Raw genomic sequence first — 22,391 nt, forward strand, 5'->3', positions numbered from 1 at the left:
AAAAAAAAAAAAAAAAAAAAAAAAAAAAAGGAAAAATATTGAAAGAACATATAGCCTTCCTGAATACAATTACAAACAACCAAATAAGTTCATTCATAATTCTCCAAGACCCATTAAAAAAAAAAAAAAAAAGGGGTTCTTTAGAAGTGGATCATGCTGGGTTGGGCCTTTGTCATACGGGCTGACCCGTAAGCTTCATCATTATCCATCCTCTTGTTGTTCCTGTAGGCAGCATACGCAAGGACATAGAATATGACAAGGAGGATGAGAACCACAATATTGATGACAGAAACTTTCCTCCAGCTCTTCTTGAGGGTGGCCAGAACCCCTGCTTTGCAAGAATCACAGTAGTAGCAGAGCTGGGTCTGGTCATTGCTCCACCTCAAGCAATCCGGGTCATTATCTACCAATCCACCTCCTTGGTTCCACACCGTCTCGTTCACGTACACGTACCCACACTCTGTAGGTGGCTTGCAACAACCAGACTACAAACAAACAAACAAACAAACAACCAAAAAGACCCATTAGTCCATTACATTAGCCCCTCATTCCAATAACGTGTAAGGGTAATTTTGTCATTTGAAAGCCTCTCCATTTCAAAGGTGTTGATGGCTCGATTTGGTTTGGTTTAGTTTCGGTCCACTACTGGTCCAACCAAAGTCGAACTATTACTGCATGGTTATTTTGGAATGTACCAATTATGCCCAATGTTAATAAAGATAAAGAATCACCGGCGGGGATTTCCAGATGTATTACTCACAAGAATCAATAAAATACACTTAGTCTATTGTAATTGAGAAAATTTTGTCCTTATTATCTTAAACATAAAATTCATTACGAGATAAAAAAATAGATTGAACGTGTGCAGCCATTTTAAGGGAAGAAGGAATAAATTATCAAATTCAATTCCATACAACCAAAGTTCAGTTTTGATGAATTTATTTTCAAACCGGTTCAATTCAATTTTCAATGATTGGCTTAACCGCTCTTACTGGTCCATTATCCGGTTGCTTCTGGTTTGGTTTTGGTATTATGTATATATACATTGAAAATAATGATAACCATGTTTTTTTCCTTAATTTTCAAGGTCAGGTTCAGGTTCAGGTTCAGGTTCTTTTCTATCAATTTCATAAAATCCAAACCAAATCAAACCAAACCGATAAAGGTTTGGTTCTTTCGGTCGGCCCAGACCGGTCCTCGAAATTGACACCCTTACTCTACTCCATCACCCATGCAAAGCATAGGGGCACTCCGAAGTCCCATGTTTCATGTCCCCATCTCATGGCCCGAGACAAGGCATGTGAACTGTGAAGTTGAAATCATGGAAAATCCTATGCTTTATCTTTAATTAATCTACTAATCTACTTCAAATAAAAGTAAAGCCCAACTGAAGATCGATCATGAAGATGAAATTAACTGGAAAGAGAAAAAAAAATAAAAATTTGAAGAACAGTAATCTCTATAGCTCTTAATCCTTAAAACCCAACTGAAGATCGATAATGAAGATGAAATTAACTGAAAATAGAAAATAATTGAAGAACAGTGATCTCTATAGCTCTTAATCCTTAAAACCCAACTGAAGATCGATGATGAAGATGAAATTAACTGAAATTAAAGAGAAGACAAGTGAAGAACAGAGATCTCTACAGCTCTTAATCCTTAAAACCCAACTGAAAAAAAATGAAATTAGAAAGGGAAAATTATTAAAGAACAATGGTCTCTAGCTCTCAAATCTTACTAAAAAAAGTTCCTGAAAAAGAACAATCACAAATCAACAAAAACCCACTTGCTGGATCAAATGATAAACCCATCTAACCCCTGAAAGTTCAGCAAAAAGAGAAGAGAGAAACAGATTAGTTAGATTTTACTTACTTGGATAGGAGTGAGCTTTCTGTAATAGAACATATCAGCAGTCTCAGGAACCCCACCAATCTCCAAACCCATGTTAGCACAGACATGGGAATCCCTAATACATGAGCTGATCTTAGACCAGTAGCTATCTTGATCAACCCTGTCCTTAAGCCAACCGGAGTAGTCAGAAAGGTAGTAATCCAGGTATCCTCTGTTCAACACTGATCGGCCGGAACCCTTATCGGTAACGGAGTAAGCGAAGATGATGAAACCAATAAGAGTCGCGATGATGAAGAACATGGCAAAAAGGTAGAGGCGGAGAAGGTAGGTGTTACGGTAGCAGGCGCCGGCGAAGCCAGCCAGTGACACCACCATGAGAGAAACGCCGATGATTATGAGAGGCCATTGGAGGAACCTCATACAATCGGTGGTGTTGGCTTTGCTGCTCAGCCATATCCCTCCACCAAGTATTGGGATCGATAACAGGAAGGTCAAGAAGTTTATTAGTCCGATCAAGCTGTTGCTGAACCTCATTTCTTCTCCCTCTCTCTCTCTAACTCTCTCTTTCTCTCTCTACTCACTAGCCTCTCACTCTTATTCTCTGTACTGTACCAAACTATTAATGGCTTCTCCTCAGGTGATATGTTTTTTCTTCAGATCTTTTTTGGGGTTGGAGGGAAGGAGCTTCTATAATTATATGAGCGACGTGATGTGTTCCATTCTTTATGAAAGCTTAGGTGAATTGGACCATTGGGGTCATAGTTTTAAGAACCGGACCGATTCTCCGGTCCAACCCAATCTTGTAGGAGAAAGGGATATACCATATTTCAGCCCGATCTGGATCCAAATCGTGGGTTTTTAAACCTGATTGTAGGAGTGTCAATTCTGAGCCTACACTGGTAAGCCCGACCAAGCCCAACACATTTATTAAATGGGTGTTCACGGTGTAAGTAACTAGCACCCAACAAAACTGATCAATTATATGTTCGACTTGAACTAACTCGTTGTAGTCCGACCTAGCATGAATCTCTTTATTAAAGAACAACCATAATCTCACATTGTTTCTATTATTTATTAAAGATTTGCATCACCTTCTCCTATGATGATTTTTTGTATAAAATTATAGTGATTTAATATTCAAATAGAACAATTTTAGCCGTCAATCCACTTAAGAAAATAATTTTAAGGTATACACACTAAGAGTCATTTAGATTTAAATACGTCTATAATCCAATTAAAGTTCGACACCGATCAATCCGATTATAAATCGTATCATGTCCTTCCAAAGTTAGGCCTATTTACTTAAACGGACATTCAAAGTGCAATTTTTCTAAGTAGTCAAGTCTGACTAGGATAACCAATTGACATCCTTAATACCAGTCGATAGGACCGGTCTGGGCCAATACTGATACCTTGAACCGTGCGTGGTTTGATAAGTGAAAGGGTGGGTGAGAAGTGGTGGAGATGAGGAAAGGGACATGGGAATGCGTCCATATCTTAATTTAATTTATCCCTTTATTAAATGATGGGTGAAGGGATGGGTAAATTGTTTAAGATTAGAAGTAAGTATTAAATAACGTGTCCCTCTCCAAAAGCATTGAATGCACATGGTTCATCACTTATGGAAGGCCTTACAAGCTTCTCATCTAGTTTTGTGACCGTCCGATCTGAATCTTTGGTGGAAAACAAGGAAGGAAAGGATACGTGGTCGGTGGCCCGCGAAGAAAACGGATGGGTTGGACCCACTTTCTAGAGGATGGGATCAAATTAAGGGTCAACCCGAGTGGAGTTCTCATTTTTTTTCTTTTTACGTGGCATATGCCATGTGGGCGGGGCGATACAAGTGGTCCATACCCAGTGGTCAAGAGGATCCGGAGCTATGATAATGGATCTGGTGCCTAACCGACCAAACGGCGACTTTTGTGGGTTTAGTGACTCACGGAAAACAAAAACTAACCCGGAGAAAAAGGGATACTGGGTCAGAGACCATCCTTGAGCAATCGGTGACGTATTTGTGACAGTAATTTTAGGGAGAGAACGCTAGCTGGTCGCGTGTCCTATACGTCAATGTGGGAATCAATGGAAACACACATCTTGGCATCTATCAGGAAGGATGAGGTAGTCTGTGGTCACAGCAGCGTTTAGGTATAGGAGTGCACAACTGGGATCTGGATCTTGTCAAATTCATTTGTGTAGCTAGTGTGCATTGAAAGGCTGGCAGTACTTGGGCATACAGTAGCCTAGGCCGTTGGATGCGTATTGATGCATTTGAGAGAATATTGTTCACACGAATGAGTAGTGTTATTTTTTATTTTCTTTTTTTATTTGAAAGAAAAGTAAGATAAATATTTTAGAAAAATTACAAAACAACATTGGTTCGGTAAAGACATTTATGCCTTAAGTTTAACTGGCCCTAAAGTTGTATTCCCACTTTGTACACAAAAAATTATCTAGAAAATAATCATCCGATCTAATTAAGTAATCAAGTAATAATTTAAGGGTTCTTGAAGTTTAGACAGGTTCTAGAATCCCTAATATGACCTGATCTATGTGATTGTGGAGTCAGTATGGACTCGCTGGACTAGTTAAACTGAAGTCCTGGATAACCGTCATTAAAAAATAAATAAATAAGTAAATAAAGAAAAGAGCTAAGACAACTTAAAAGGATGAATTAAGCATAATTTATAGGAAAAATTACATGATTACCCATTTTTGGGTTTTCCTTTACAAAATTACCCACAAAAAGTTTTGGTTAACAAAAATACCCAAAATTAGGTTTGAGTTTACAAAACTACCCACCCAAAGTTTTAGTTAACAAAAAAACCCAAAATCAAGTTTAGGTTTACAAAACTACCCAAAATAGTGATTCTTCATCTTCCACATATAATCATGTATTTTTTTATGACTAAAACTTTGAGTTAATAGTTTTGTAAACCCAAACTCAATTTTAGGTATTTTTGTTAACTTAAACTTTAAGTGGGTAATTTTGTAAACCTAATTTTAGGTATTTTTGTTAATTGAAACTTTTGATGAATAATTTTGTTAAGAAAAACCTAAAAGTGGATAATCATGTAATTTTTCTTAATTTATATTCATTAGCAAGAAAAAAATCCAAATAACAAAAGTCAAAAATAGAAATATCCAAATCCGATAAAAAAATATCTGAATCCAATGGCATCTTAGTCTAAATTTCATCCATATCCAATTCATTTACATTCCACCATGCAATCCCACCCCTTTTGAAGTAGGATCAAAATCCTCTGTTTTTCTCATCCCTATTTTTTCTTGTTTTGCTACCTGCAGAACGCAACACGTAGACAACTTTAAGACCAACGGTCAAGATTGGATGAAGATTATTACATCTGGTGTATTGGTCTTAAAGTTATCCACGTGCCACGTTTTGTAAGTAGCAAAATAAGAAAAAACAGAGATAAAAAAAACAGAGGATTATTTTCCTTTGAAGTAGGAGAGTCAATGTCAGTAACTTCCAATCCTTCATAGGGGATGAAAAGAAGTGGATATTATTATTAAGGGGATTGCCCTTACATTGTCTCTTTACGTGGCACTAGGGGTGTCAATTCCTAAACCGAACTGGTAAAACCGGCCGGACCGAACCGATAACAAACCGAATCGAACCGAAGCCTTATTGGTTCGGTTCGGTTTCAAGTATTGTAACCCCAAAACCAATCCGAACCGCACCGAAAACCGGATGAACCCAAAACCAAACCGAAACCGGCTCAAAACCCGGACCGAAACCGAAACCAAACCGGTAAGAAACCGAAACACTCCAAAATTCATTAAAAAAATTAAAATTTGAATAGTTTTGTATACATTTGTATGGAAAATCGAATTCAAACTAGACCAAAAATCAAAACCAACCCGGTTACAAATCGATTTAAGAAATCGAAGTTCAACAATTCATCATTTGGTTGTTTCCTAATGGCTCCATACCGGTTTAAAAAACCGATCCAAACCGAAATGAACCTAATAAATCCAAACCGGTACCAACCCGAACCCAAACCGCACCGAAACCGACACCGGACCGAAACCGATAAATCCTTATTGGGTCGGTTTCGGTCACTTCCAAACTCACACCGAAACCGGTGGAACCGGACCGAAACCGCACCGACCCGGACCGTTGACACCCCTACGTGGCACTGTCTCGCTCTCTCCCCCTGTCCTCCATAATCATGCGTGCCTTCATGTATACGTGGAAATCGAAATTGGACCGATACCGTTACATCAACCAGAGGTCTATTATCGGACTCTAACCTGCTCAGCGTTTTCCACGTGGCATTTCAGTTTATTTATATCCACGTGTCCATTATTCATGTAACGGGGGATTGTGTTGCCAAGTGTCAGCTACGCTAATGATAACCCTTTTCGAAAATAACGTGAGAAGACTTTTATGAAAGAAGCACGGGACCCACACCGGGAAATCGGGAAATTCTCAACTGCTCTTCGATTATGGACGAGAAAGTATGTGAAGGTGGGCCCACATAATGCATAAGAGATCCTCCATTATCCGCTCACCTCACTTTCGGTTGGAAAAGTTCATGGAAAGTTGTAGAACCAAACAAACAGGGAAATTTTGAAAAAGAATAGATTGAAAGGTTTTATGTTTGATATGAATTTGTAATCGAAATCGTTTATCAAAATTGAATCGATCAATTTATATTAAAATCGTAAAATCATTTAGTAAATAGTGAAATTATAGTTTCAAGTTTCAGGCTGATTAGTTAAATGGGTCAGGTCAATTTTAACTATGAAATTCGTTGATTTCAAATCAAATTGAAACCGTTTAAACTATTTAAATCGATCCGATTAATCCGTATAACAATTAAATAAAGAAGAGGCAGTAATCCGTATAACAATTAACAATTAAATTAAGTGTTCATCCTGCTTTGATATGATCTATTGCAATTCAATTCAAGTTTAGGGTTTAGATCATGAACTTGTAATCCATATATGTTATTATGTTATTACGTTAACATAGATGACGTGTTTTGGTTGAACGACTTGTCATTTTAATATTTTATGCTGTAGAAGGCTAGATTTGGATGTTATATGATATCAGTTCTAAATGTTTGAGAATGGCCATGCAAATAAATAGCTATAGATTATCAAATTAAGACATACCATCGTTAATATAGAATCTCTTATTTGTGGTTGCCAATTATTTTTTAATAAGCTTATGATCTTCAGTTTATAGATGGTTGTAAGTTATAACAAACCAATTGTGAACCGTTTTACAAATCGTTTGGAATAAATCAAAATCGAAACCATTTAAAATCGTGAAACTGACACCGTTTAGAAACCGTGGAAACCAAAACCGTTTACTAAACGGTCACGGTTTCAGAAAGTGGAACCGTTTAGTAAATGGTGCAGTTATGATTTTAGTCAAATAAATGTGAACCGAATCGATTCGCACCGTTTAAACCAGAACCAAACCGATTAACACCGTTAGTTTCATGTATGTGAATAGGCCTATCTATAGGGTATATAATGGATTAAACTGTTAAAGAATTGAGATTGAATTTTCAAATAATGATTTTGATTCTCAACGATACGGATTGGTTAATTCGTATTGAATTTGTAAGGTTAAGGCATATTTTGATCCATTCGAGATCAATTTAGATCTGATTCGGATTTTGATTGTAGACATTGATGGATGAAATACCAATTTGAATTTCATAATAGACACGATTTTTCAAATATGAAGTTTCTGCTCAATTAGTCCATAACTACCTACCATGAAGTTGCATGATAATAGTTAGACTACTAGGAATGTGCAAGACAATAAGTAAAATGATATATGATTGAATTTAAGTGTGAACTTTGGCTTGATAACTATATTTATGTAGATATTTAATGGCCAAAATTATCATATCACCAATTTTCATAGCACAATTAAGTGGTGAAATACCCATAGATTCTTTGTGGATGGTCCAGAAAACATTTTGTCTTAAAATTTTTTTTTTTTTTGGTGGAACATTTTATCTTAATTATATCTAGGGAAAAAGATTATCACACGAGTAGTGTGGAATGCTTTCCCACACTCTCTCACATTCTAACCATGCGGGGAGTTTGAAGGATCTATACATCTGCAACTATATGCTACTTGGAAAATATTATTGAGTTTATGAATAATTCGCTAATTGTGCAATTGTTGATAGTGTTAAATAATTTGGGAAAACCCATGATATAATAATAAGGGAGAGGATTCCCTGAAAGACAATGTGGTCCCTACACTAGTGTCGGAGCCAATGTAAACACTAAGAGAAGCATCAACATGGGTGGAATTATCTTTCATAAGAGGCAAGATGATCATTTTATCCTCTCACAGTGTTTGAAAGGCCTAGCTGCCTTTTAGACTTATTTTTTTCCAATAGTAATTATTTCCAACATCATATATCACGAGTCAATGAAATGATCACATGCGTGAAAATATAACATGGGATGGAGCAATTTCTGAGTTTTTGGATCAGGTTCTTGTACAAGAATCATTCTCGTATAATGCCTCCACACATGGAATCTACTTATTCTCTCTCTTCTTACGAGAGACTTTCATTATTTCCAGTATCTTTTGCACATACAATGTATAAACAGGTGGGGCTATGGAGACGGAGAGTAATACGCGTGTCGACCACATGGCCTCATTAAGCTTCTTAATAGGTGATTTTTGTCCCTTATTCTCGCTGATCACTTCCTTTATCTTACTTTTTCTTCTAACCCTTTAATTAATTAACGATCCATCAATCGAGACCCATATGCTTCACTATCTCCTCCTCTTCCTCATTCCAGATCACTAGTTACCCACCTCACCATCACCGAGTAACATCTACTTCTCCACCTAAATTTAGCTCAGGAATAGGAGAAGAAGAATATTAATGGGTTCAGAGACATTCCTAGAAGTAATATTGGCCATTTTCCTCCCACCTGTTGGGGTTTTCCTTCGTTATGGCTGTGGGGTAAGTAATTAATTAAACCTTTCTTCTTCTCTTTTAATATAGTTGTAGGGTTATATGATTTCTTATAATTTGTGTTGGTGGTGGTGGAAGTGGAAGTGGAAGTGGTGGTGGTGGTGGTGGTTCATGCATGGTTGATCTGAAGATATTGGTCTAATTGGTTGCAGGTTGAGTTCTGGATAGATTTGTTGCTGACGATATTGGGATACATTCCTGGAATTATATATGCCATCTACGTATTGGTTGGATAGCCTCGCGTACGTGTATTAGTGGGTATCTTGTTTGGAGGGCCTATGGAGTAATTTATAAGGATTTTCACCCTTCCATTTTGTTCATTTTTTACCTGTCGCTTTTGTTTTCATATATTTTCCTATTATCCCTTTTAATGGTAGAAAGTGAGATAGATGTTCGAACTTACGTGCAGAGGGTCTATTTCAATTCTAGCAGTATCGCTCTTGAGTTGGGTTTGTCAATCTTTTTATTTATTTATAGTAAGGCATTCTAGGTTGATAATGCATTTTAAGATGATAAAAACAGTGAAGATTTATCATCCTATGATGAATTATCTGTAGAAATGCAAATCTAAAACGATACAAAAGATAATGAAAAAACAAAACAAACAATGCACACAGATTTATGAGGTTCGGCAAGGTTGCCTACGTCTTCGGTGAGATGAGATCCTGCTTCACTATCAATGGAGAATAGGGTTACAACACTCGTCCCTCACATCTCACAATATTGCTTGCATTATAGAGAAAGAAACATTCGCTATGAATATATAGTGAAAAACCCTAATATGAAAAGTACAAAACTGCCCTCAAATAAAAAATTCGAACAGGACTGTGCCCCCCTACACCCCTGCTACCCAGGGGGGCCTCCTGCCCCCTTGCAACCCCCATGGCCCGCCATCCTGCCTGTCAAGGCGTTGCACCAATACTCCCTGGATTAAACTGTGACGGAATATAAGACATCGTACACCAACATTATCGACTGAGAATGCATTCTAAAGATGCATACCAAACACACGTTTAAACTTGGCAGGAAAACATTAGAGAACACCCAATTGACCTATTCCTCTTGGCTTTGAACCTTTATTCACTTTTTAATCCATAAGATCTTGCTGGGAGAAAAATCAAATGACTTGAGCTAAGAAGTTTCCCACGAAGTTAATGTATTATATGTTGTCTCATCTAGGTTTTTTTGCCCCCGATAATGTGGGTCCTATATAAATGATATAGTCACCACCACCATTGGTTTCGCGTAAGAGATCCCCTCCCCACTTGGGAACCTTCTCCCATGAATTTCTTTGAAAATAAAGATTTGATTACCTTTGGGATCATCAATGGTTAATTATATACAAATCACATTACTCTTGCAATACTTTTCCGTTTTATCAAGTGACAAATATTATTATTTTTATTTTTTGCTACCCTAAGATATATTTTTATGGTCTAATTTAATCACTCAACCATTGCATTGCTTCTACTCCAAAATACCCCATAAGGAAATGGTGATCCCTATAATAATACAAAAATATAGTATTTTGATGCATCCTGTGATACCATTGGAAAAGTATAACAGTACAACAAATAAATACAAGTGAGGGATTTTTTTTTTTTGGTAAGGATTACAAGTGAGGGATTGATCAGAGCTTAAATTGATCAAACAGTCACTACCAATCAAAACCTCAATAAAGGGCTGTATTATTCTGATTGTAGGCTGATCATCCAAGGCAAACACCCATTGTAAGGCATCAAGGCAATGGCTTAGCCTCCCACATTTTATGTAATGTAAGAAGTATTTAGAGGAATTTTTATAGTAGGCTTGATGTGTTTTGCTTCCATTGCAAGCCAAGTAAAGCCCTTCCCTATAGGGCACTGACAAGTCTCCCCTCATTGCCCCATATGTTGGGTACCATCACACTCAATCAAGTGGGCTTCCCTTTAAATTCGACTGGAGGCCCACAGCCCTTACTCTTTAATGGAAATGTGTGTGTGCGTATGAGAGAGAGAGAGAGACATTGGTTTATAAATGAGTTTGTGTTCATCTAATAAATTCTCGGTAGGGGCCATATTTACCTTTCCAACAAAAAAATAAAATAAAAAATCAGATAAGCCATCTCTTTAAATTCTTTAATATTCAAATTGAGTCTCATGATTTATTTATTTATTATTATTTTTTTTTAGAAAATCGAGTCTCATGACTTGAAAATCATTTATTGTTCATGGTCAAGAGAAAAGAAAGGGAAAAAAAAAATTGATGGAACATAAAGAAGTTTTGTGAAGATTTTTCAATGGATCAACCAAATTTGCTTCATAGTGGATGCTTCAAGTCTGACCCTAATAATATTGTGAAAATATCGTTAATCATATTTGTTTTCTATATCCATAATGAGGAAGGAATCTCCATATTTAGGAAATCTTACCATTTGGATTAATATTGGAAATGGTATTATTGAAATTATGATGCTCCATGGTAGTGATCATAGCCCTCAAGACAAGCCCCCGCATGACAAGCGATGCTTGTACAGGACCAATGGATGATAGTAAACATGCCAAGACTCAAACACATAATTAATTGGCTCAAACGATGATAGGATGAAGACATTTTTGTCACTAGATTACCAACCCATTTATTAATGTAGTTTACATTTGGTCCAAATGTGCAAGTCAATATAGGAAAAATATGATGCTCTGGAAAAGGAAAAAGAACAAAGAAAGAAGCAAATCTTTATGTAACCAAGGGTGGTGACAATAAGTCGTCACCATCCTATGTGGTATGTAAGACAAAAGCTACTTCTTGATGCCATTAATGAGGACAAAGAATACACTCAGCTAAGACAAAGCCCATTAATTAGGGTGACTTTGTCGTTACCCAAAATACCCTCCATTATTTGGATTTAAACTGTCTTGATGCCATGCTTGGTGTAAAATAAAATAATTAGAAGTATATAAAATTAACAGAGTTCTTCGATATGTCATTAATTTTTAAAGGAAAAAATATTACCATGACACTATAATGCAAATTTCTACATCCATCATCTCACATTCTGTTTGTGGATTCTACTCTCTCCTTTCTTATTAAAACCCATTACTGGACAATTAATTTTCCCACCTCCCTCATTGGTGAAAAACTGCACTTTAGCATCGTAGCTAAACCATCTCCCAATTGATAGAATGTTTTATGCTTTTCTTAAAAATTAATCCTATAGAGTTATTCACACTTCACTATTAATGGGGAAAAAGTCCCTCAGATGCCAATGTAAGGGACCTGCATGTCATTATGGGTTTCACATGGTCAAAGTAAGAGAAAGAAAATAATAAAAACCCACATGTGAGAGTAAAATAATACTTTAACGTCGTAATAATTCTTTTCTCATAAGAAATTAATTAACAAAAATTTAACAATAACAAAAACTGCCACATAAACAATTTCCCCCCAATAAAAGAAATTCATACACAAAAAGGTTTCAGTATGCCACCGCCACCCCTCAAATAAATACATAAATATTTTTGGGGGTTGTTATATGTTCATAAATGTCCATAAGGGTTTCATCACTCAAACAAAGTTCCTTAATATCTAATCATGCGGTGTAGTTTAATTTATGCCTAAATTGTATAGACATGTAGTTTCATTTTGGTCTCTATTGTGATAAAACTTTAGAACCTGGGAAAAAATTATGAAAAAACAAGGTTTCATAATACTTTAAGAATGTGATTAAAAGGAGAGTGTTACACTTTCCGTTTCATTCTTATTGAAGCCTTGATGCATATTTAGCTTTTTGTTTGGATATTGTTTTTGGGTAGACATCCTCATAATAGATTCCTACTTTAAAACACATTCTGAAACTAATTCTTCTTTATTTTCTTGTTTCATAATGCGTTTTAGACCCATAACCTATTCCAAGAATGCATATCATCATTTCTTTCAATTAAGCCTTCTTGGTTATAGAATTACAAGAGGATCCAATCTTCCAATGCAACTCAAGTGAGCTGATGGCATGCTAAAAAANAAAAAATCAGATAAGCCATCTCTTTAAGTTCTTTAATATTCAAATTGAGTCTCATGATTTATTTATTATTATTATTTTTTTTTAGAAAATCGAGTCTCATGACTTGAAAATCATTTATTGTTCATGGTCAAGAGAAAAGAAAGGAAAAAAAAAATGATGGAACATAAAGAAGTTTTGTGAAGATTTTTCAATGGATCAACCAAATTTGCTTCATAGTGGATGCTTCAAGTCTAACACTAATAATATTGTGAAAATATCGTTAATCATATTTTGTTTTCTATATCCATAATGAGGAAGGAATCTCCATATTTAGGAAATCTTACTATTTGGATTAATATTGGAAATTGTATTATTGAAATTATGATGCTTCATGGTAGTGATCATAGCCCTCAAGATCAATCCCCGCACAGCAAACGATGCTTTCATAGGACTAATGGATGATAGTAAGCATACCAAGACTTAAACACATAATTAACTGACTCAAGCAGTGATAGGTTGAGAACATTTTCGTCACTAAATTACCAACCCCATTTGTTAATGTAGTTTACATTTGGTGCAAACGTGCAAGTCAATATAAGAAAAATATGATGCTCTCGAAAAAAGAAAAAGAACAAAGAAAGAAGTAAATCTTTATGTAACCAACCATGTGGTATGTAAGACAAAAGCTACTTCTTGATGCCATTAATGAGGACAAAGAATACACTCAGATAAGACAAAACCCATTAATTAGGGTGACTTTTTCGTTACCCAAAATACCCTCCATTATTTGGATTTAACTGCCTTGATGCCATGCTTGGTGTAAAATAAAATAATTAGAAGTATATAAAATTAACAGAGTTCTTTGTTATGTCATTAATTTTTAAAGGAAAAAATATTACCATGAAACCATAATGCAAATTTCTACATCCATCGTGTCACATTCCGTTTGTGGATTCTACTCTCTCCTTTCTTATTAAAATCTGTTACTGGACAATTAATTTTCCCATCTCCCTCATTGGTGAGAAACTGCACTCTTATGAAAATCTATTACTGGACAATTAATTTTTCCACCTCCCTCATTGGTGAGAAACTGCACTCTAACATCATAATTAAACCATCTCCCAATTGATAGAATGTCTTATGCTTTTCTTAAAAGCTAATCCTATAGAGTTATTCACACTTCACTGTTAATGGAGAAAGAGTCCCTCAAATGCCAATGTAAGGGCCCGTTTGATAACGTTTCTGTCATTTCTGTTTCAAGAAACGACAAAAACATAAATTTCCATTTATAGAAATAGAAACGAAATTGAAGGTGTTTGATAAGTCATGTTTTTAGAAGTCGATGGTAACCAGTGAAAGAATTGCCACAAGTCGTTTTCAGAAACGGAGAAACAAGTTCAACTTGTTTCGCTTGGGTCGTTTCTTGAATCATAAATAAGTAAAAATTTATATTTCTATTTATAAAAATAAGTGAAACGAAACAGTTTTATCAAACATTTTTTGCTCCTTTTCTGCTGTTTCTGGAAACATAAACGGCAGAAACGCGTTTCTTGAAACCTTATTAAACGGGCCCTAAAGGACCTACATGTCATTATGGGTTTCACATGGTCAAAGTAAGAGAGAAAAAATAATAAAAAACCACATGTGAGAGTAAAATAATACTTTAACGTCGTAATAATTATTTTTTCATAAGAAATTAATTAACAAAAATTTAACAATAACAAAAACTGCCACATAAACAAATTCCCCCCAATAAAAGAAACTCATACACAAAAAGGTTTCAGTATGCCACCGCCACCCCTCAAATAAATACATAAATATTTTTGGGGGTTGTTATATGTTCATAAATGTCCATAAGGGTTTCATCACTCAAACAAGGTTCCTTAATATCTAATCATGTGGTGTAGTTTAACTTATGCCTAAATTGTATAGACATGTAGTTTCATTTTGGTCTCTATTGTGATAAAACTTTAGAACCTGGGAAAAAATTATGAAAAAACAAGGTTTCATAATACTTTAAGAATGTGATTAAAATGGAGAGTGTTACACTTTCCGTTTCATTCTTATTGAAGCCTTGATGCATCTCTATTTAACTTTTTGTTTGGATATTGTTTTTGTGTAGACATCCTCATAATAGATTCCTACTTTAAAACACATTCTGAAACTAATTCTTCTTTATTTTCTTGTTTCATAATGCGTTTTAGACCCATAACCTATTCCGAGAATGCATATCATCATTTCTTTCAATTAAGCCTTCTTGGTTATAGAATTACAAGAGGGATCCAATCTTCCAATGCAACTCAAGTGAGTTGATGGCATGGGCCAGTAGTTACCTTAAAAAAAAAATGACAATTATCTAATTGGAGTTTTGAGGTTAGTGAATAGTAGTTCCAACGGCAAAGGGTCCATGTGAGGTGTCTGAGTAGTAACTATGTGTGGGGATCATCATCCAGTTATTGGTCCCATGGTTGTTCCCTTCAGCCTTGTGGAAGATGTGATTCCCATTAATTCATATTCACAAAAAACTCCAGGGCAAAGAACATTTAATGTAGAAGAAGGAACCCCACTCCCATTTGATGCCTAACTCATGTTTTGTTCTATTGTTGCTTCCAATCTCTAGGGCATGGCTCATTTTTCTTTTTTGGGGGTTGCCTTCTCTAGACTGATCTGCAAGGTCAATCTAACTTGAAAGGTTGGAGGAAGTTTGCTTTGATGCCTCTCTCTCTCTATCATTGTTCTAAAAATTGGTTTTGAATTGAAATGAGTCAAGTTGTCTCAAAGTGGCATTTTTTCTTAAACTCGAAAATTATCTGGGACCAGGATAACTTTAGAGGTTTCATTTTTTTGGTAAATCAAAATTCATTCAGATAAATAAAAACTAAGGAATAAAAATTGACCATACTGTCTCACATACCACTGACAAGATCATCCTGGGTAGGGAGTGGTTGATACCATCTTCCTTATACAAAATGTTGTAGTTACAACTCACATTTAACAGATTATTAAAGGCAATAGAAACAACAACAATAGGGGATGCCCCTAGAGATATATCAAAGATGAAACTAACAATAAAATAATAATAATAATAATAATAATAATAATAATAATAATAATAATAATAATAATAATAATAATAATAATAATAATAATAAGAGGGGACATAGCCCGCCTTATTTTAAATCGGCCAATTCAACTGATGATTCTCGATTGACTCCAATCAATCCAAAATGAAATTGAATGGATCCAATTTGGAACTGGGTTCCTTGTTGTAAAACCCTGGTCTCCATTGGATTTTGTTCATAGTTCATCTATAAGGAGGAATCAAAACTTGACAGACCACAACTGCCTAGTTCAGTTGGTGAGGTGTGATGTACACAAATCCTATACTTATCAAGAGATCTCGAGTTTGAACCCTTGCCTGTTACTAAATATGATAGACTTCTAGTGGATGATGGGGATTTGGGTTGAAAAGAACTCTGTCGCAACACCTAAACTAGGCCGATCCATACAACCGAGTCGACCTAAGATCAGATTGGGTTTTGGATGACAGCCGGCGATCTGACTAAATCCTTGATTCGGGAGCGGACCAAAAGCTGAAGAGGCCTCCAGCCCACGGGCTCCACGACCACCCACTAGCTCTCTTCCAACTACCAGCTACTGTTAGTTGGTCCAGATGGGCTGGCCAAACAACGGCTAAAATATCGACGGCTGTTTCTTCTTCTTTCTCTTTAACTGCATCCATCTCCACCGTTGGTTTAATTTTTATTTTCAAACTCAAAATTTTTTTTTTTTTCAAATTGAAATATTCGATTTGTAGAAAAAACAAGTCTCGGGGACCTTTGGTCCTTAGTAAAATCCCTTTTTATTGGGTCTGACTCTGACCAGGTGATACGACAAATTCCCACTACATCTCTCTTCTCTCTCTAGAGTCTCTCTCTCTCCATCTAGAGTAAAAGAGTGGAAAACCACCTCGGCAACTGAACCATATTAGAACAAGCCGAAGCAGAAGAAGAAGAGGAGGAAGAGGAATTAGGAAATGGATAGAAATGTTGCTTTTGAATCCCTTCAAATGCAGCTCCTTTATCCAGAAAACTAGGGTTTTAACTCTATGAGGACGGAAGTGTTGACAGATTCCTTCCGCTCATAACAAAGATCTTCTTCTACTGGTAAGTCTTGCTCTGTAGATGATAATGGTCCTTAGAATCATCTACCATTTTCTCCCCTTCTCTTTCTGCTTCAGATGCTCAAGAAATGTCTTTGACTCTTTGGGTTCTTTCTGGTTTTTGGTTTTTTACCCTTTCTTTTCTTCTTTTGAGGTTGCAGAAACCTTGGGTTTCTGGTTTCTGAGTTGAGTTGCTCTTTCCTTTTGGTGGTTTTGATGGTTAAGCTTATACTTGGAACCCCTTTTCTACTTGTTCTTTTCTGAAAGATATGGAGTTCTTATAGAAAGTTCTCATTACAAATGGCATGGGAAGATGCGAAGAGTTAGTCTCCGTTTTCTTTTCTGAAGTTTCTGCCGCTTGGTACGTGTCTTTGTTGAACTTCAAACTAAGCTTTTCTTCTTCCAGTGGTTCTCTTCTTGCTTCCCTGTTCTTCAAGACTTTCGTTGTCGTCGTCTTCTGCTTTTTTCCCAGGAGGTGGGGGATTGTGGTTAGCTGGGCTTGTCTTCCAACTTCTTAATGAGTAGGTAGATAGTGCCCGCATGTCATGTCACGGTGAAAGGGGGTGGATACCAGACAAATCTCCGTTACTTTGTGCTTCCGGTTACTCCATTTACGGAGATGCCCCCTTCTTGGAAGCCTAATAACCTTGTTTATCTCATGAATGGCTTTGATTTCTGTGGTTCCATTTTTGATATTTCGCTGTGTACCTTTCTCTGTAGAGGGCCAGAGGACTTGTGGTTAATAATGATTTTGGAGTGCAGCAGAGTCCTCAATGGGTCAAAAAGGGAAAAGTTTTTGTTCATCAATTCACGAAATAAAAGTGAAACAAGGTGGAGAATGGGAACTGATAATTTCATCCATATACGAATTCGTGTACATTTTTTATTTTTGTTTTCATTTTCTGTTTTGGGTATTCTTTGGATAGTGATTTGGTGGGAGTGGAGGTAGTTTTAATGGAGTTTCCTTGAAGGGATATTGTAGTTCGTTATCCTCATATTGATGAGGGGTGCTTGTCCTACCTTCGTCATTTATTTTTTTCATGTACATTGCAACAGATTCGTGGGTTTGTTATCCTTGGCTTGTGACTTCTCTGTACTATTTGCAGGTTTGGTGGGTCAGGGAGCTACTAGGGATTAAGCTTTCACTTCCCTCCTTTACTCTGTTTCCAGAACTGGTGGTAAAATATGCAGACACCGAAACCAAGGTAATTCACGCATTTGTTTCTGTACTTTTTCCATTGCGATGACCTTCTTAAATCCTATATGTTCATTTAGTTTCTTAGTTGAATCCATCGAGAGGATTTGCACCCAAGGTAATTGGTAAATGTTGCATTGGATTCTGGGTGATTTAGTGCACTTTATTGATGTAGATGTTCATTAATGCCTTAATCCCTCTTCCTACCAGCATTGGATTCTTCTTCGTAATTACCAGCCTTTTTTTTCCCCTCTTCCACTTTCCTTTCCTAAGTCGGTTGGATTCTTCTTCTAGTCCAGAGGTTGAAATTGAAATCTGTTAAACTGTAACTTCTTTCAATGGCAGTTGTTATTTTCAGCCATTCTAATTCAGATTTTTTAAAAGTTTTTTAAAAAGGCATTTCCCCTTTTAACTTTAGATTTTTGTTCTTGCTTTGCAGTTTGCACTATCCATTTGCTCTTAGAGTGAAAATCCAAACAAATTTTAAAAACTGAGATTCATTTGGCGAGAAAAATAGTCTGAGCCTTGCATTTTCTCTCATTTTCCCCTCTTTTAATGATAGATTGATTGTCATTTCTATCCCCCGGAAAAAAAAAAAAAAAAAAAAGGGAAGTAAATAAAAGGAAAGTCGTTGCTAGTTGTTCTAGTTGCCAACCCTATTCTATGTGTCAAACTTTATGCATGTTTAGGCTTCGTTAACTAATCAAGCTGCCATAAACCTCTATGTGTTAATCCAATATATCTTTTCAGAATGGAAAACTGTATTTTTCTAGAATGGAGTAAATATTCCCACATATTAATTCGAGGATGAATCTATGATTCATATCACATTGCCATTGCAGAACCAATAACTGAATGTGTTCACTGAAAATACCGTAGATGTTTCTTTGCTGTTGATTTATTGTGGCTAGATCTCATTGATTTCTGGATTCTTTTGCTCTATCAATGGTTATGACAATTTCTTGGACAATGGGTGCAGAAGTTCATCTTTAGAGGTGCCTCAAAGGACATCTCCAGGGACGCCACGAGTTGCTCGTCAGATCAAGAGCACTGGATCGGAATCTGACTCAACTTCTACAAATCCTGCAACCAGGACACCGAAGGATAGAAGTCCGAAAGTTATCGAACGCAGGTCACCTAGAAGCCCAATATCTGGAGAGGTACTTTACTATAGCTACAAGCCTATAACCTCGCCAACCCATATCTAGAGAGGGAGGAGGGTGAAGAAAAATTGTGACATTGAACTCTTGTTGTAGTTGAAAGTTCTTGTTCTGGTTTATCCTTCCTTCCCCCTGGCCCCGGAAAATTGGAAAATTGGCTATCTATGGCTGCTTCAACTATCTGCTGTTCTCTCTTTTGACATTTTCTGATGATTTTCAACAATTTGGGTTTTCTTGGACTCAGGCTGCCTATTTCTCATAACAAATACCAAGAACATCTGGAATCAAATTTACTCTCTTTACAATTCTTGAAGGCTATGTTTTTTTGCAATCTCTTAATTTTCTAGTGATGTGTAAAATTACAGTCAGTCAAGGTCTCCAGAAGCTGGAGGAATAACTGTTGTTTATGTAGTGAGTGCTTCCGTTTTGATCCTTCTAGTTGGAAGCTCTTGTTGTAGTATGTCATTCTGTTTGTTATCGTTTTTTATTTTATTTTATTTCATTTTTCAATTTTTATTTTCTTTCATTTTAGTTATGAAAAGTATATAATCTTTTGAAGTCCTCCATTGAGAGTTCCATGTCGATGTTCTAATTTGGTTTAGTTTGATTTTTTTTTTTTTTTTTTTTTTGTCCTCTGATTGGAATGTTTAACCATTTTTGGTATTCTAGTGTTTCACTTCCTTGTGAATATACTAGTTCATCATCATCTGTCTCATAAAATTGTTAGATTTGGAGAATGCTGATATTCAACATCTGTTTTTCTCTGAAATTTCCAGAAGAAGCGACCCAGCAGAATCTCTGAGTTGGAGTCTCAACTTGCTCAACTTCAGGAGGATCTAAAGAAAACTAAGGACCAGTTAACAGCATCCGAGTCATGGAAAGAACGTGCACAGCAAGAAGCCGAAGAGGCCAAGAAGCAGCTCTTAGCCATGTCCACAAAGCTCGAAGAGTCCCAGCAGCAGCTAGTGGAGCTGTCTACTTCTGAGGAAGCACGGGTCCAAGAGCTTTGTAAGGTCTCTCAAGACCGGGATAGGGCATGGCAGTCTGAACTCGAGGCTGTCCAACAGCAGCAATCAATGGACTCAGCTGCAGTGCTCTCTGCCATGAATGAAATCCATAGGCTGAAGATCCAGCTGGAAATGGTTGCTGAGTCCGAGACTGTCCAGACCAAACAAGCTGAAACTGCACAATCTGAGCTTCAGAGATTAAAAATAGACCTGGCAGAAACACTTTCTGTTGTCGAGAACATGAAAGTTCAGCTCAAAGATTCCAAAGAATCCGAAGCTCAGGCTCAGGCACTAGTTAGTGAAACTCTACTGCAATTGGAAACTGCGAAGACAACTGTGGAGATGCTCCGGTCAGACACCCTTAAAGCCAAGGAGGCATACAACAACCTTGTTTTGGAGTTGGAGCAATCTAGAGCTCAAATGAATTCACTTGAAGGACTAGTGTGCAAACTTCAGGCAGATCGGGTTAAAGCTAGCAGCAACCACACTGGAGATATATCAAGTGATGTTAAATCTGCAGAGGAACCTCTGGACCTTGCTGACTCAAATCAGCGTAGGTTAGAGCTCAGTTCTGCAAATGTGGAGGTGGGACAATTAAAGGCTGCACTAGAGACAGCTGAGACTAGGTATCAGGAAGGACAAATTCGGTGGACAATGCAGATTCAAAGTGCCTATGAACTAGTGGAGCAAATGAAGTCTCAGTCATGTCATAGAGAAGCTGAACTGGAGGCAGAACTAAGGAAAACCATGGGTGACATTGAAGAATTGAAGGCAAATCTGATGGACAAGGAAACTGAGTTGCAAAGTATATTAGAGGAAAATGAGGGACTGAATATGAGGATCAAACAGACCCAGCCAAGTCAGAGGGAGGATGAACTGGAAGTGCAGTTGCAGAAGTTGAAAGCAGATGTTTCTGATTTAAAAGCAAATTTGATGGACAAGGAAACCGAATTGCAGAGTATCTTGGAAGAGAATGAGTCACTGAAGTTAGAAATCAACAAAAGGGAAATGGAGTGGAGCAAAGTGAATGACGAAGCCATTGCTGAGGCAGAGGCTGCAAGGGCTTCTGAGCGGGAGGCTCTAATGAAACTTGGCTACATAACAGAGGAAGCAGATAAGAGTAGCAGAAGGGCTGCACGTGTGACTGAACAACTGGAGGCATCACAGGCTGCAAACGCAGAGATGGAGGCGGAGCTGAGGAGGTTGAAGGTGCAATCAGACCAGTGGAGGAAGGCAGCTGAGGCTGCAGCTGCTGTTCTTTCGACAGGAAATAACGGGAAATTTATGGAGAGGTCAGGGTCATTGGATAACTATGTTAGCGGGGAAATGGGTTCACCCTATGCAGAAGATACTGATGACAACTCACCGAAGAGGAAGAACAACATGCTGAAGAAGATTGGAGTGTTATGGAAGAAAGGCCAGAAATAGGTGGAACATGTGAGAAACTGTTATTTGTTAATTGTTATGGTTTTGTTGTGTGTATCTTCTATTTCTGATTTGGTTTTTCAACATTTCACTTGACAGTGTATCTGTTATGTGACAGGTATTGGGTTGATCAGGGGCTAAATCCTGTTTGTTGGGGAAGGAATGGAAGAATTGCAAGGGAACAGGGGATTGATTATCTTTGACTCTTTGTATAGGTGATGACAAAATGGGGGGGGGGGGGGAGGACTTCTATTTCTCTTTTCCTGCTTACTGCCTTATGCGCAGTTGGACAGATGAGGTAAATACGGGCTTTCTTTCTGTGTTTATCTTTCCTGGTATCATCATAATAGTATGGTTTGAAACAATTTGTTTACTGAACTTCTGGTATAATGACATTGTAATCTGCTAGATAGTAATGGGTCTTGAATCAGTTACTCACCTGAAGCATGAGCTGATAATGTCATGGACAATTGAGTCAAAAACCTGAAATGCACCCTTAGGGAGACCAATTGTGTACGACAGTTTGGCCAAACTCTACTCTTGTTGGATTTGATAGATATCTTAATGATGTTGAGACAAGAAATATATATCCTTTGAAGTTTAGAGAGAGAAACCAGAGATTTTTTTTTTTT

At 36.9% G+C, this 22,391-nt stretch overlaps 3 protein-coding genes across 7 annotated transcripts; 2 read left to right on the top strand and 1 right to left on the bottom strand.

The window, feature by feature from the left end:
- Positions 1–38: 38 nt before the first annotated feature.
- On the bottom strand, positions 39–2,531 carry LOC122087388 (tetraspanin-3-like). The gene is made up of 2 exons (XM_042656499.1): positions 1,873–2,531; positions 39–485 (listed from the first exon to the last, which is right to left on the bottom strand). The coding sequence occupies exons 1-2, from the start codon at positions 2,383–2,385 to the stop codon at positions 141–143; spliced, it is 858 nt and encodes a 285-aa protein (XP_042512433.1). The 5' UTR covers positions 2,386–2,531; the 3' UTR covers positions 39–140.
- A 6,082-nt stretch (positions 2,532–8,613) lies between these two features.
- Positions 8,614–9,236, top strand: LOC122085689 (salt stress-induced hydrophobic peptide ESI3-like). The gene is made up of 2 exons (XM_042654195.1): positions 8,614–8,822; positions 8,987–9,236. The coding sequence occupies exons 1-2, from the start codon at positions 8,742–8,744 to the stop codon at positions 9,068–9,070; spliced, it is 165 nt and encodes a 54-aa protein (XP_042510129.1). The 5' UTR covers positions 8,614–8,741; the 3' UTR covers positions 9,071–9,236.
- Positions 9,237–16,720: 7,484 nt separating this feature from the next.
- Positions 16,721–22,137, top strand: LOC122087212 (interactor of constitutive active ROPs 2, chloroplastic-like). Of its 5 annotated transcripts, XM_042656263.1 has the most exons (6): positions 16,722–16,976; positions 17,693–17,803; positions 18,079–18,177; positions 19,147–19,327; positions 20,104–21,771; positions 21,878–22,137. In XM_042656263.1, exons 3-5 carry the CDS (start codon positions 18,158–18,160, stop codon positions 21,760–21,762), a joined length of 1,860 nt encoding a protein of 619 aa, XP_042512197.1. In that variant the 5' UTR covers positions 16,722–16,976; positions 17,693–17,803; positions 18,079–18,157; the 3' UTR covers positions 21,763–21,771; positions 21,878–22,137. The 5 variants fall into 5 exon arrangements, with proteins under 5 accessions (XP_042512200.1, XP_042512197.1, XP_042512196.1 ...); XM_042656266.1 differs by lacking the exon at positions 17,693–17,803 and having other exon boundaries at positions 16,721–16,976; positions 21,894–22,137; XM_042656262.1 differs by lacking the exon at positions 17,693–17,803.
- The last annotated feature ends 254 nt before the right edge of the window (positions 22,138–22,391 follow it).

Source organism: Macadamia integrifolia, chromosome 8 (assembly GCF_013358625.1).
Source record: "Macadamia integrifolia cultivar HAES 741 chromosome 8, SCU_Mint_v3, whole genome shotgun sequence".
Classification (NCBI taxonomy): Eukaryota; Viridiplantae; Streptophyta; class Magnoliopsida; order Proteales; family Proteaceae; genus Macadamia; species Macadamia integrifolia.

What these genes read in the sequence shown, in the direction of transcription:
- LOC122087388 (XM_042656499.1), bottom strand. Translation starts at nt 2,385, where the DNA reads ATGAGGTTCAGCAACAGCTTGATCGGACTAATAAACTTCTTGACCTTC. An exon ending in GAAAGCTCACTCCTATCCAA is followed by an intron (nt 486 to 1,872) that starts GTAAGTAAAATC and finishes GTTTGTTTGTAG; the next exon opens with TCTGGTTGTTGCAAGCCACC.
- LOC122085689 (XM_042654195.1), top strand. Translation starts at nt 8,742, where the DNA reads ATGGGTTCAGAGACATTCCTAGAAGTAATATTGGCCATTTTCCTCCCA. An exon ending in TCCTTCGTTATGGCTGTGGG is followed by an intron (nt 8,823 to 8,986) that starts GTAAGTAATTAA and finishes AATTGGTTGCAG; the next exon opens with GTTGAGTTCTGGATAGATTT.
- LOC122087212 (XM_042656266.1), top strand. Translation starts at nt 18,158, where the DNA reads ATGCAGACACCGAAACCAAG. An exon ending in ATGCAGACACCGAAACCAAG is followed by an intron (nt 18,178 to 19,146) that starts GTAATTCACGCA and finishes CAATGGGTGCAG; the next exon opens with AAGTTCATCTTTAGAGGTGC. An exon ending in GAAGCCCAATATCTGGAGAG is followed by an intron (nt 19,328 to 20,103) that starts GTACTTTACTAT and finishes TGAAATTTCCAG; the next exon opens with AAGAAGCGACCCAGCAGAAT.